Source organism: Lichenostomus cassidix, chromosome 5 (genome assembly GCF_008360975.1).
Source record: "Lichenostomus cassidix isolate B80296 chromosome 5, HeHo_3.0, whole genome shotgun sequence".
Taxonomy (NCBI): Eukaryota; Metazoa; Chordata; class Aves; order Passeriformes; family Meliphagidae; genus Lichenostomus; species Lichenostomus cassidix.
In genome coordinates this window covers 2,486,378-2,501,242 of record NC_139486.1, presented here as the reverse complement: position 1 = coordinate 2,501,242, position 14,865 = coordinate 2,486,378, and the positions used below count along the sequence as shown (strand labels likewise).

The window sequence follows — 14,865 nt, the reverse complement described above, 5'->3', positions numbered from 1 at the left end:
GTACCTATGCTTTTCAAAAAGCCCAGCTGCTAAAATTGCACTTTCTGTTCTGAGCAGTTCAGCTCAGGACAAGGGCAGCTTCTGTTTCCAGTCATACGTGTCCTAAAATCCAGATTGCTTCAGAATAGGAAATGTTTGGGGGAGTTGGGAGTTTATGTGGGGAAAAAGGGTTTAAAGTGTCAGAGGGAAGGGTTAGATGGGATATTAAGAAGGAATTCCTGGCTGTGAGGGTGGGGAGGGGCTGGGATGGAACTCCTAGAGAAGCTGTGGCTGCCCCTGGATCCCTGGAAGTGTCCAAGGCCAGCCTGGATGGGGCTTGGAGCAACCTGGGACAGTGGAAAGTGTCCCTGCTCATGGCAGGACATCCCAGGATTGAGATGGGATTTAAGGTTTCCAATTCAACCCAGGAAAAGATTCTCAGAATCCCAGAATGGTTTGGGTTGGGACTTTAAAAATCATCTCCTTCCACCCCTGCCATGGGCAAGAACACCTTCCACCAGCCCAGATTGCTCCAAGCCCTGTCCAACCTGGCCTTGATATTCAACATTTCTCACTTTAGGGCAAACGTTTCCCTGGATCCCCAGGGCCAAGGGGCATCACTCACCTGTGGGTTCGAGGAATCCCGAGCTGCTGTGTGGCAGAGGTGGTGTCCCAACAGTCGTGGCTTTCTTCTCATCCCCCTCAGGTCCATCTTTTCCCGTCTCCATGCTCTGGGAGGTGCTGCTGGACCGGCCAAACCTGGAGAAGAGCATCCCACCGAGGCCCTTCCCGATGCTTGCGGCTCCTGCACCCAGCAGAGGGGAAAAAACAACCCAAGATGGATCAAAGTGCAAATGAAAGTCACTGCAGCAGCTGGTAATGGGAGCTGAGTGGTGGAAAACACTTTTGGTGCTTTCTCAGGGTGGGAATATCTGACTGGGCTGTGCTGTTTATCCCCAGATTCATCTAGTCTACAAGCAAAAGCTGTCATTTGGAAGCTGTATGTAGGGAAAAAAAACAAAACAACAAACCATGAAATACATCTGCAGAGAGAAATTGGGTACTTTTAAGGATATGTTGTGATTCCTCTTTCATAAAAAGTCTAAGACAAAAATGCTTTCTAACCATGTTGGTGCCTTCTGTGCTTAAGAATCCCATTAGGATATTTAAGATATTCCTCTCATTAGGGATCCTTACCTTGGCACTGCCCTGCCAGACACTTAAAAATGTTACATCACCCTTTAAAAGGACTATTTTGGCTGCTCAGGAAGAGGGATATAAAAGTTAGGAGCAGTTCTGTTTTATCCCGACTCTGCTGCCACCTCATGGACAAGACATTAAAGTTACTATAGAAACCCAAAAAGACAGAGAAATACCTCTGCTCTGAAATACCACATATTTCCACTCGAGGAAAAACTGCTTTTATATAGTTATTTGATTGGGAAGATTCCTGGCACTAGGCTTCTCCCAAACCCCACACAGAGAGCTCAAGAAAAGCCTTGAGTCAACAAAAACTGCAAGTGCATGCTCAAGTATAAGCTCCAGTGAAGGGAATTTAAGCTCACTTAAACCAGGGCTTATTTTGACTCAGAAAGCCAGAAGGAAACAGACTTTATATTAAACCAGCCTCAATTTCCTATTGTAGAATCACGAGTTAAAGGTAACTGTAATGGGTTACATGGTGTGATTTTTCTCCTATTTGCCAATAGCAGAAAATGGAGTCAGAAAACAAGCTTTAATTTGATTTTTTCCCCATGAAGCAGAGTGGAAACTATTAAATCACCGGGATGTTACTTCAATAAGGCAGACAAAAATAAGGCAGCAATAGAATAAACTGCATCATCTCCCCCAAGCTTTGACTCCAGTGCACATAAACTGGTTTTTATTTCAAAGGAAATGTCAGCTGGGATTAAACCAAGCCAGACACCTACAGAACACACTGAAAGCATCCTCTGCCAGCAGGGATTTTGGGGGCTGGAGCTGATGATCTCCAGAGGTCAATTCCAACCTCAACCACTCTCTGCTTCTGTAAAATGGACAGGAATAGAATCATGGAATGGTTGGGGTTGGAAGGAACCTTAAAACTCCTCCAGTTCCAATCTCTGCCATGGACAGGGATATTTTCCATTATCCCAGCTTGTCCATGCTGGCCTGGAACATTTCCAGGGATCCAGGAGCAGCCACAGCTTCTCTGGGCAACCTCAGGGCCTCCCCACTCTCACAGCCAAGAATTCTTTCCCAATAGGAATATTGATATATCCATCCCTACCCTCTGGCAGTGGGAAGCCATTCCCTATGTCCTGTCCCTCCATCCCTTGTCCCCAGTCCCTCTCCAGCTCTCCTGGAAGGCGCTTTTAGCTCTCCCTGTATCCTCCTCTCCCCAGATGAACAGCCCCAGCTCTCCCACCCCACCTCCAGAGGCTGTAGCTCCACCCCAGCGAGCAGTGCCACCCCCAGAGGCTCTCCCAGCCCCGGCAGGGACAGAGGGACATTACCCAGGATGCTGGCTTTGCCGATGTTGGTGATGGACTCGCCGTAGTGGCGCCGCACCATCACGGGGGAGGTGGTGGGGCTGGGAGCTGCCGAGGCGCTCTCGGGGTCAGGGGCTGAGGTAGGCTCTTTGCTGGGGTTGAGGAAACTTGGCTTCATGTGCTCGTAGGGCAGAGGGTTGGCCGTGTTGTACCAGTGGATCTGCACGGGCGAGATGTTGCTGTAGTGTTTCAGGATTAAGGGTTCTAGTCTGTAGGCCTGCAAGGGGAATTTGGAGCAAAAATCAATCCAGACTGGAAAAAAATCGCTTTGCCTTCTCAACCAGAGTGCTCCCCAAGCTCAAATTCAGAATATCTGCAATAAGCAAAGCCTGGAGGGTGACACAGTGGTGGTGTTATGGTTTGATTCACTTTAGCTTCAAAGCCTGGAAGATTTATCAGATTTTGCCCAGTTGCTTGTGAATTCACTTTTGCACATTTCTGCAACACCTGGTTAGGAACACACAGGTTACTAACAGATAGTTATACTGAGAGACCAAATTTCATAAAAAGTTAATCTCATCCAACACAACAAAGAGGGCTGTCAATGAATAAACAAATTGGCTGTAAAAGCTCTAAATGTTTTGTCTGATGACTCTTCATTGATCCCTCTGCAAACCGCAAATTACTTTTAATTAAAAAATTATATCCTATTGAGTATTTATTTCTTCTTGTTCACTTAGATGTAGAAAAGCATGCTGCACTTCTTTATCTTAAAACTAAGTGAAGTTTTAATGGAAGTTTTAAATGAAGACATCCCAGGAAAATTCTGGAGTGGCTGGAGCTGAACGTGGCCTTGAGATGAGCATGTTTGGATTGAAGTCTGAATATACTTAAATTCAGGTATACTTAAATTCAAATAGGAAAGTATCTCCAAATTGCTGTTCTACATGAAATTCCAAATGAGACTTGCATCAAAGAAATCACCAAAGGGATGCAGATCCAAGGTCCAGCATGCTGATTTGGTAACAGCCAACACTGGCTGCCTGTGGAATAAGGACAAGGCAAAGCTACACCAATAGTATTTTCCCAAATACTATCAACAAACTGTTACTGAGGTTCCCCTAGGGGAAATAAAAAAGTGTTTGCTTTTCTAAAGTATCTTGTAAACTGCTTGTGAAGCCTTTTTTCAACAGCAGCAATGTCTTTGGACAGATGATGTTTTAATGGAAGTCAGGAAGTTAAACACAAGTCTGAAAAAGGATTATTTCTTTGCAAAATAAAAAAAAAAATCAGAATAATCTCAGATCTTATGCTTATTACTACGAAAAGAGAAGCAAAAAATATGTTATTTAAGGCAATTATTTGTATGAAACATTATTCCACAATTCCAAACCCCAAGACATTGTCTAAAACCAATTAACAAATAATCCCCTGCTGGAACATGCGTTGACTCACACACTTTGAAGATCCCACATTATCCCAGAGCTTCAAAACAGCCCAGGTAAAAACTTGACACTGCAATTAAAAGACTCACCACTGGATCTGTTGGATGAAAAATGTTTAATAACCGATTGCAAATGGTTCTGGGCAGGATGTGGTCCTGGCTGCCGCTGGTGCCGGGGCGAATCCCGCGCAACGCCAGGAACACGGCCAGGGGAGAGCCCATGCAGAAGAAATTCTCTACCTGAGGAGAGATTTCATGTGTTAACAAGGATGGAAATGATGCTGCAGAGGAGAGATTTCACCCATGTTAATGAGGATGGAAATGAGGCTGCTTAACACATCGTTTGGATTTGATTTCTGATCGTTTGGTTGGATTTGACTTCTCGGTTTCGACAGAGGTGTTCAAAGTCTTGGTCAGTCCAAACAGGGAAGAAGCACCAGAAGATCTATCAGTGAGGGTTAAATTGGCCTTGGCTGCATGCTGGGATGCTACACAGCTGGAAAACCTAAAAATCAAGCTGGGTGTTTGAACTCAGAGGTCCAGCAGCACTGGGAAGGGTGGAGTGAGAAGAGTTTGGGAGACACTAAGGAAATGAATCTGATTGCTGCTGGAGCTTCCCAAAATTACCACACCAACGCCAACTGAGCAAACCTGAGCTGCCACATCTGTCAGAGGTCACTGAACCTGCATTTTGGGGTCATTACCACCAACTCAGGGTTGGAATTCAACACTGATCCCCCCCACTAGCCTCCCAAAACCATCAAATGGAAAACTCGGTGGTAAAAAGTATTTCCCTAAGTCAACATTACCTTTTAACCTTATTTTTCTTTTTTGAAAAATTAATTTTACCATCGCCAGTTGCTTGACCAGCAAGAGAAATGGCTGAATTCCAGCTAAGTGCATGTGGAGGATCCTTGGAATGCCATGTGCCTTCCCTGTATGTCAGCATGGAATGAGGAATAATGGTCCTTTTCATCTACTGGATTCCAGTGCTGCACAAAACATTCCATCCTCCTCCTCTGCCTTGGCATTGGCACCTCTCCTCTTCCTTCCAAGAGAAGTCCCAACTCGATGGAAAAAGGAAAATCTTGGTGTTCAGCATGGCTATTCCATGTCACATGGAATAGCAAAGCATTGCTCTGTCATTGAAAGTGTCCCTTGGTGCAAAGCTGCTTTCCTTTTTCAACCCAAGCTTTACACAGAGCTCACATTTTGGCAGTTTGCAGAGAAAGCTTTCTCATCTTCAAACACAACACTAACAGACATTCCCAGTGCAATCCTTTAAAGTGAGTAAGTGACCTCTAACTCTGCCCATCTGAAATTCCCTTCTGGAGCATCTGAAGGGCATAACTATGGTTTTTCTGCTCTAGGGAGGAATCAGGCAGTGCCTGCCAGCTTCCACTGAGCAAATGTCCAAAAGAGACTGGGAAAAACCCCAAAAGGTAACTGTTTTCAGTGGTTGTGTGTAACTTCTGTGTGGTGTGTGGCTTTTGTTCCACTGTTATCCCATCATTTCTATTGATAAACAGTGTTGGGAGTCCCCATCCCTGCAGGGATTTAAAAGCCACATGATGTGGCACTTGGGGACATGGTTTAATGGTGGACAGGTCTTTTCCAACCTTAATTCTAAGATCCTAAACCCAAAGTCCTTTAAACTGCAGCCATCAGAGTGTCAGTGCTGTTCCAAGGTAGCTGAAGATCAGATTGCTGCATGATAAAACCTACTGGGAACAGAAGATCAAAACCTTTCCAGAACATATTTATTAATTTTGGAATTTCTCCTGGAAGCAGGAGTGGGACATTTCACATCTATTCCTGGAAATGTTCAACAACACAAGGAGACATGTTTATGAAATGACCTTTCAGTGCAGCACTTTTCTCTTGGTTATGATTCAGAAACAGAAGACTTAATGAATTTATTTGTATTTTAAGCAGGAGCTGAGCCAAGTAGCCATCCATTCAACTTACCACTGCAGTATTTTCATAATTAAGTAACAAAAAAAAGCGGAATAAGTCAACAGAAGTGAGGCAGCAGAGTCCTTTTGTGCATCAGTACATGTTTGGCACAGAGGAATGGCAAGTACAGGCTGGACCTTCTTGCAGAAGAGTTTCTGTAACCTTGGCTAAGTGGGAAGTGCTAAGGAATCCTGAAGTTATCCTTTGGGATAACACATTCCAAGTCCAGATTTAAATGGATTTCCATGTCAGTACTAAGGAGCAACTGAGGCACATCCTGCTCTCCTCCTCCCTACTATGGCTGAAAATCATCCTATAATGAAAAATACCCTATTTTCATACACCAGAGGCACAAAGGGGTTGCTATCACACCATTCCCAAATTCCCATATTCTTCAGCTCCTCATCCTTGAACTCCAGCTCCTCTCCCAAGGCTGGTGGGGAGAAAGCTGTGATTCTAAAGCTTTACATTTACAAGAGGGTGTTGTCTTCTGCTTTGAACTCACCCAGCTCCTCTTGGAACAGGAGGTAATTCCATTATCCCAGCTGAGGAGAAGCAGAGAGACAAAGATCCTCCTCAGGATCCCCTCAAGATCCTACTGAGGAGGCTTGTCCAGTATTTTTATCAGAGTATGTTTTATTAGAGTACAACACACCCCATATCTTCATGTTTTGTGGGTTTTTTCCTCCTCATAGAGTCAATAGTTTAATTTCCTCTAATATTAAACACAAACCAAGCAAACTGCTGTGTTTCTTCTGGAATTTGTCTTGCCAAAAGCAACCTTTGTGCTTGCTCAGAACAAGCCCAACTCTCCTTCTGTGGGACCAGTGATTCTGTCTCATCCTGGGAAGCCTTATTTGTTTTTTAGTCCATAAAAGAGCTGCCATGAAGAGCCAAGGGCTGGGTGGTTGGTACCTACAAGGCTGTTCTTCCAACAAACCAGTGACCCTGGGTGAGCTGGACTGGTTTGCTGATGAGCAATCCTATTTCAGTCTGAAAATCCTGAAATCCTCCCTCCCTTTCATCATTTCCATGGAAAGCTTCTCCCTCTGGAGCTCTTTTGCAAGCAATGGGAGTCACCAGGGTGAAGCTTCCCAGAAACAAAACATCTCCCTGACAGTGAGGGCAAGAAAAAGGAAGCACTGCAGTGGAAATGTTACCTGGAGATTACAGCTCTATCTCATCTATTTAGGTGGATAAAATCCTCTTTTCTTCCCCCCTTCTTTTCTCCTATCCATCTAAGAAGCAACTGTTCAAAAACCCTTCAGTTTAAACACAACTGAGGGAAGAATTATCTTTCCCAGAGCTGGGGGAGAACCAGCCTGACTCCAGCTTCCTTGATGGCAGAGATAATAGCCTGACACATGCTTTCAAGCAGTGATGAAAAGAAAGCGGTGACAACATGAATTATGGTTGGTTTCCTCTTTTTTTTTTATGGCTCAACATTGACCTTGGCTTCCAGGAGCCCTTCTGAACTCAGAAGGAAAGAAAAATGGCAAGTTAAGGAACAATAATCCATTTTATTCTCATCTCTCATGTCACATTTTTATGGTTTAATTCTTCAGGATGGAGTTGAGCAATGAGGAAGTGTTGCACATCCCACCCAGGAGCTGGAAAATGTCTTTTCCCAAAGATAAGGAATTCTAGCAATTTGTACAGCTGATTAGCAAGCAATCTGCTCCATGAAATTGAAAGTGTGCTAGCTGTCAGAGCAGAATCATTTGGAAGGGAAATCCATTCCTGGAGGAAATTCAATCAGATTTGCTCAGAGATGTGACATGTTAGAAGGAGTCCCCAAGGAAGATGGATTATTCAATGGGGTAGAAGTGAAACTGTTTAAAATATGTGATTGATGCAATTTGCCAAGTGGTTTTTTGCCTTCCCACAGAATTCTGTGTGTGTGTATAACTAGGTTTATGTATTCAATGTATTTATAATTTATATTTTTAAATATATTTAGATATATGTTTACATATCATTTCATGTCAACATATAGAATCACAGACTGGTTTGGGTTGGAAGGGACCTTAAAGCTCAGCTCATTCCAACCCCCTGCCATGGGCAGGGACATCTTCCACTGGACCAGGGTGCTCAAAATTGATTACAAATACATAATTACAATAAATAACAATGATCTATGAATACAGCAACATGTTTACACATAGCACATCCAAATTACTCTACCAAAATCATGTCTAAGGACATGGGGAAAAACCCAAAAGTAAGCAGAATGACTCAAACTGCAGGTGTGTCTTTGCAGCAAGCAGAAACATTCAGCAGGAACCTCTTCAACATACATACCTTAAATTTTAAGACAGGTGGTTTTGATATGGTGGATGCCTTTAACTCATGTAACCTCTCTTCTATCTCTCTCAACCTGGAAAATAGAGATCTTTCTGAGATCCAAGAAAAAATGCAGCTTTAACCTCTCTGATCCAAACAGGCATTCCTGTGGGGTCCAACAGTTTTGTCTGCTGGGAAGAGAGAGTCAGGGTGTCAGTATTTCCTGGAGCAGCTCAGCTGGTTAAGAATCAAAGTCTGTCAAATCCTGTTTCTCTGGCCACAGGAGGAATCAACCAAGACAAGACAATTCCCCTGATCACCCCAAGCATCTGCCCACCCTCCTTGTTGAGGAGTAGCTGACTCACCTCCCATTTCCTTGGTGATTTTTGCAGCCAAATCACCTGTTTTATTTTGTTTTAAACCCCCCAAACAACAACACAGCCACAGGAACTGGTCTGGGCCTTATGGAGTTCTGTATGGAGGTGGAATGTCTGGAGGATGGTGTCCCACCCACCCTTTCAACCACCATGAAAAAAAAAGGTTGTTCATCTGCTTTTCTGGTTAGCCTGAATTAAAAAATGCAGCTACAAGGCAAAGCACATATCTGGATGGGTAAAACTGCTCCCATCCCAGTAGAATGCCACAGATTACAGTTGATTTTCCACCATTTCAGACTGAATTGCTCACAAAAAGGAGAGCCACTCTTCCTATGCAGAGTGTCAAATGACACTTGGGATTTCTGTGGAAGCACTTCAGAGGATCCTGGAGTGGGAAAACAGCCACTTCCCCCTGATCATATGTTTGTGATGTGCCTGAAGGGTCATTTTATCCCTGCAACACTTCATTAGGTTTTTTAACTGCCTTTCTGTCAGAAATCTTGCTCTTTGGCCAGCCCTGCAGCTGCCAGAGTCATCCTGCATCCATCCCTAGTGGGACACATCCTGATTCCCAGCATGGCAGAGCTGTGGCTGTGTTAAATTAATGCTTCCCAAGTAGCACCAACACTCAGGCTGGTTTCAGGAAGGAACCAGAAACTGTGATTCATGATTTGTCATGTCTCACTTGAAGGACTGAGGTTGCTATTTTTGGGTTCTCTAACGGGTGTCTCACAGCACCACAGTAATCCCCATCCCTGGAAGTGTTCCAGGCCAGGTTGGATGAGGCTTGGAGGAACCTGGGACAGTGGAAGGTGTCCCTGCCCATGGCAGGGGGTGGAACTGGACGATCTTGAAGGTCTCCAACCCAAACCATTCCAAAATTGTGTGGATTCAGAGCTCCCTGTGCCTGCCCAGCCCTGTGTTCATCATTTCCCCCCCAGCCCCAGCAGAACACCATCAGCCACCCAAGATAACAGCCCTGCTGGGCTCTGCAAACACCCAGAGGGCGTTTTCCAGGGATGTGGTTATCTCCTCCAGCCCCCGGCAGGGGAAACATTACCGTTGTTTGGTTATGTAAAGCTCCTCGAGCAAACGCTGCTCCTCGTAGCTCATCCAGCGATCCTCCAGCTCCTCCTCCTCCTCCTTCTGCAGCAGCTGCTCGTAGAGCCGCACTGGATTCCAGCCAGTCATGATGTCGTAGGTGATGACACAGCCCAGCGAGTGGGACACGATGGACACCTTCCCTCCCTTCTCCTCAAACTCTGGGTTCCGGGAGCAGAACAGGGAGTAGAGTCGGTTCAGCTCCTGCTGCAGCCCCTTCACCAGCTGGGAGGGAGAAAACAGAGTTTAGGATCAGCATCTTAATGGGGTCAGCATGTTCAGGGATGTTGCCAACCCACACTGAGCCATTCCTGCTCCCTCAGGCTGGGAGGATGAGCAAAATCTCCAAAACTGCTTGGCTGATGGTCACTGAGCCCAGAGGTTCATCCCTCCTGTCCAGAGCCACCAGCTGCCACCCCACAGGACACGTGGTGACCCCAAAACAGCTGCACTGCACAGCCCAGGGCATCCCATTGAAATAAACACTGCCAGCTGTGCATAAAACACTGATCACAACCTCTGAGGTGAGCAATTCCTGGTTTTCACTGGCACAGCAGTGACTGTTGGCACAGTGGGATTTCCCTTCTTGCTGGATTCTCTCCCATTTTCTCCACAGCACTGAACATCCCTCCCATGTCAAGAGGTTTGGCTCCTTTTTTTAATTTCAGGAGGATGGAAGGAGCCTGAGCCACACATGACCTGGAATCAACTCCATCACCTTGGCATCACCCTACTAAACCAGTCCTACCCTCCTTTCCCTTGAGGCAGGGGACAAGGAAGAGAGAAATCCACTAAAATAGCTGTGCTCAGACACTGCAGTGAGAGCCTGGATGGGCTCTGGGAAAACATCCTCAAATTGCTTTTGGATCTCAGTAAAGCTTGAACTCACTGAGTCTTTCATTCTCCTCCCCACCACCTGGATAAAAGGAGGTGCAGCTTTTTGTCCTCCTTCCCTTCCTACACCTCAACCTGCTGGAAATTCTTCCCAAGGAATCAGAGTGAAATGGTGCTGCCAAAGAATAAAAAGCCTCATCTCAAGTAACAGCATGGTAAGGGAGGGGAAAAGGCAAAAATGAGGCAAACAGAGCCAGAATTTGAACATTTGATATAAGCAATGCTTTAAAAACCCAGTTTTCTGGTTATAGGTTTCTAGGAGGGATTTCTGGGGAAAAGCAGGAATGCAACATGGTTCTTAAACATCACAGACTAACCCCACAGTGCTACAGCAATAAATCAATAAATATGGGTCCTGTGTTCATGGAGTCTCTGAGAAGCTTAACAGCTTCAAACCCTACACTACAGAATAAAAAGGTATAGCTTCCCAGCAAGTATTTTAGAGAGAAATACTGGAAACCATGAAATTTGGGAACTGGCCAGTACACAAAAAAAAAAGAAAACCCCAAAAAACCACAGCTTTGCCTGTGAAACTCAGCATGGAAACTGAGCAAAGCTTCCAGGCTGTGGCAGGGAGGAGGACAAACAAGAGAGTGCAAATCATTCCCTTGTTAGCAACGGGAAATTAAAGCTAGGGAACATATAATTTCGACATGATTTTTCAAGAGCTTGAGTCATTACTGAATATAAATATGAATGGCACCAGAAGTGGCAGTGTTTGATACACATTTTACTGAGTGAGAATCCACACAACAAACCCGCTGCCTGAAGCTCTGGGAAATGATTTAACAGAGCCTTGCAGCAAGCTTGGAGGAATGAGTATCAGAACACCTATTTTCAAGTCTTTTTCACTGTGATGCTGGCTCTTCTTGCATTTGGGTCTGTGGGCACAAAGTTTCACAGGTGAACCAACAGGCAGAGGTTTACAGCAAGAGATGGAGCTGAAAATATCAGTCAGGACAAGCTGTGGCTGGCTGGTATTTTCTCCATTTAAAAAGGTTTTGATTAAAACTCAGAACAAAATAGCAAGAATCAGTTGAAATCAAAGTGTTTGGGGATTCCTGCCAGGAGATTGCTGAAATGTGGGAACTCTGACACAAAATTCTGGAGTAGTTTGGGTTGAAAGGATCTTAAAAATCATCCAGTGCCACCCCTGCCATGGCAGTGACACCTTCCACTGTCCCAGATTGCTCCAAGCCCTGTCCAGCCTGGCCTTGGACACTTGCAGGGATCCAGGGGCAGCCACAGCTTCTCTGGACACCCTGTGCCAGAGCCTCACCACCCTCACAGCCAGGAATTCCTTCCCAATCTCCCATCTCTCCCTGTCCTCTGGGACTGGGAAGCCATTCCCTGTGTCCTGTCCCTCCATCCCTTGTCCCCAGCCCCTCTCCAGCTCTTCTGGAGCCGCTTTAGGCCCTGGCAGGAGCTCTAAGGTCTCTGGAGCTTCTCTTCTCCAGATGAACATTCCCAGCTCTCCCAAAAGATCCCAGAGGAGCTCCAGCCTTCAGAGCATCTCCATGGCTTCTCTGGACTCTTTCCAGCAGCTCCACATCCTCCTGATGTTGGAGACCCCAGAGCTGGACACAGCACCCCAGCAGTTCCCCTGGCCCTCCAAAAGACCCCACATCCACCCTCCTGCCATCAGGGACCTCAGCAGGGAGCACAGCACCCCCAGCCTTCCAGAGCCCCTGGATGGAGCACTGGCTTTGGGGTTCAGAGTGTGAAAAATGCCAAACAAGCAAGTGCTGGACTCATCCCTGCTTCCAGCATCCCTGTCAGTGCATCAGGGTGATGGGTAATACCAGCCTGTTAGAAAAAATCCTAAGAAAAAATCCTAAATCAGCTGTGTCAAGGTACCTCAATGTCCCCCAGCTTCTCCTCTGGTGGGCACAGGAAGATGCACAACTCCTCCCCTTCCCCTGGTTTCTCATTCCAGAAAAGCCATCACTCCCAATTTCCTGCCCAGCAGCACTGAATCCTACTCTGCTGCAGTCCATTTCTCACAGTCTATTTCCCTGGAAAAGCAGATCTCTTCCAGGAAGAATGGTATTATATCAGTCTCCCCCACAGGCAGAGAGAGGGTGAATAATCTTTTGGGATCATGACATTTCTATTATAAAGATCCTTTTCTCTTGCAATGTGTGGGCATAAAACAGAAAATACTTGGAAAATCCTGGTTGGACACTGAGTCCAACCCTGTTTTTAACTCTCCTTCTCCTCAAAAACTTGCTGTTACTGGGAAGTGAAGCCCAAAAGTGGACATAACTAAGAAATGGCTCGTGGATTTCCAAACAGTAATTTTGCAGACCAGACTCCAAGCACTGAATTCAACCAAACCATCTGCTGGAGATAATTCCTAAACTCCAAATCCCCAAGGGAATTGTGGAGTAGAAGCTCTGCTGTGGGAAGATCTCCAGATTTCCAGGCACTGTGAATGGTCTGGTTTGCTGCTCTGCCAAAACCACGAGCCTTCCACCTGCCCAGAGCACTTAGGGATGTTGGTGTTCTGCCAACAGCCCTGTGCCACTCCTAAAATTAGAAACTGAACCTTTTTGGTGCAGAGTAAGGAAAAAAAAGGGGAAAAAAAAGGAAAATAAGTATATTCATTTAAAGTCCCAGCTTAAAACCTGTTTGATTGAGCAGTGTAAGTTAGGATATTTATTAGGGTGTGAAACTAGATGATCCTTAATGCTCCTTTCAGTCCAAGCCATTCTCTGATTCCATTCCATGATTTAATCCTGATTTGCTATCTAAGTCTTAAAAAGCATAAAATATTCCAACTTGTGAAAGAAAGCTTTGGTTTTTAAAACAGGGTTTTAGTCCAGTAATTGCAACATGAACTGCTTGGAAATCTTTTGTAGTTACAGCTTGATATATCCTAACAATCCATATAAAAATACCTTCTAAAAACACTAAGTGGCTGTATATTGCCTAAAATCAGTGAATTTTTTTGTTGGATTCAAAACATGAAAAATATAACTGCCTAACAAATTTCCTCTCCTAAATGGCATCACTATAATACATTTTTTAAGAGCTGATTTTTTTTTTTAATGCACAGCTTGTCTTTCTACCCCCTCAAACAGGTCTTAATTAAGACTCAATATTAAATTAAAAAAACATCCAAACCATAAAATAGTAACTCCTCAGCCTCCCAAACCCAGGACATCCAAGGCTGCTCTGCTCCATCAGCCTCAGCTCTTCCAGAGGGAGCAGGAGAATGCAGTTTTACTGAGCAAAACAAACCCTGGAACAAAGGGAACAATTCCTATTTCTTCCAGAAAAAAAACATATCAAATCCCATCCTCCCAGCTGGCCTTCCTACCTCAGAGTTCGTTTAGCATCATCCTGAGGACACTGAAATATTTCAAAGAAAGGCAGGAAAAAAAAAAAATCTTTCAGTGTTCCTGTTCTCTCCTAGAAAAGTCCTTCCTCCCTGTTCTGATTTGGAGGGAAAGGTTTCCAAAGCACCTTTTGCAGACCAACTGTTTCAGCAGGAAACTGAATGGATTAAAATGCTGTAAGTCTTGTTGCAAATAGACATCCAGAGAAAATCCTGCCAGGGCCTAAAGGAGCTCCAGGAGAGCTGGAGAGGGACTGGGGACAAGGGATGGAGGGACAGGACACAGGAAATGGCTTCCCACTGCCAGAGGGCAGGGAGAGATGGGATATTGGGAAGGAATTCCTGGCTGGGAGGGTGGTGAAGGGCTGGGATGGAATTCCCAGAGAAGCTGTGGCTGCCCCTGGATCCCTGGCAGTGCCCAAGGCCAGGTTGGACAGGGCTTGGAGCAACCTGGGATAGTGGAAGGTGTCCCTGCCCATGGCAGGAAATTGGAATGAAATGGGCTTTAAGGTCCCTTCCAACTCAAGCCATTCTGGGATTATTATCTCTCTTTATCAGTTGAAGTTTTGCCAATAAATCTCCCATGCAGGAAACTCAAGCCTGCAGGATCAAGTTGCTCAGAGAGCAGCAGCTCATATTCAGACAAACTGAGGTTAAAAGCTCTCTGCCCTTCAGAAACCAAATTAAAGGCAGAGCCAGGAAGCCAAAACCCAGAGTACCAACCAAAGAGCAGGATGCTGGACTTGATGAGGCCAAAAATGCCCTTTGCTTTTTTCCCAGTGACGTGCCTGCCTGGCACATGGCTTCCAGGAAATCAAAAAATAACAGCCAACCCCATCCATTCAGGAATGCTGGTGGCACAGGCCTGGCAGGGAGGGTGAGCTGGGTGACACATCCCTGTCACCTCAGGCTGAAGAAGGCTGATAAAAAGGGCAGCAGGATGATGTCTTTTATCACCTCCTGGGTGTTGGGCAAACCTGAACTGCTGCATCATGATGGGGAAAAGAACTTGTGAAAGGA

General features: G+C 45.3%; 1 protein-coding gene across 1 annotated transcript in view; it reads right to left on the bottom strand.

Annotated features, from left to right (window-relative positions):
* Window positions 1-573: 573 nt before the first annotated feature.
* Window positions 574-14,865, bottom strand: part of LOC146435769 (phospholipase DDHD1-like) — a 41,959-nt gene continuing 27,667 nt past the window's right edge. The window contains exons 7-11 of the mRNA XM_085060981.1: window positions 9,571-9,836; window positions 8,152-8,227; window positions 3,985-4,134; window positions 2,475-2,727; window positions 574-784 (exon numbers count right to left, since the gene is read on the bottom strand). Coding sequence (XP_084917107.1) covers window positions 597-784; window positions 2,475-2,727; window positions 3,985-4,134; window positions 8,152-8,227; window positions 9,571-9,836 — 933 coding nt within the window. The 3' untranslated portion in view covers window positions 574-596. The remainder of the gene's footprint in view (window positions 785-2,474; window positions 2,728-3,984; window positions 4,135-8,151; window positions 8,228-9,570; window positions 9,837-14,865) is intronic.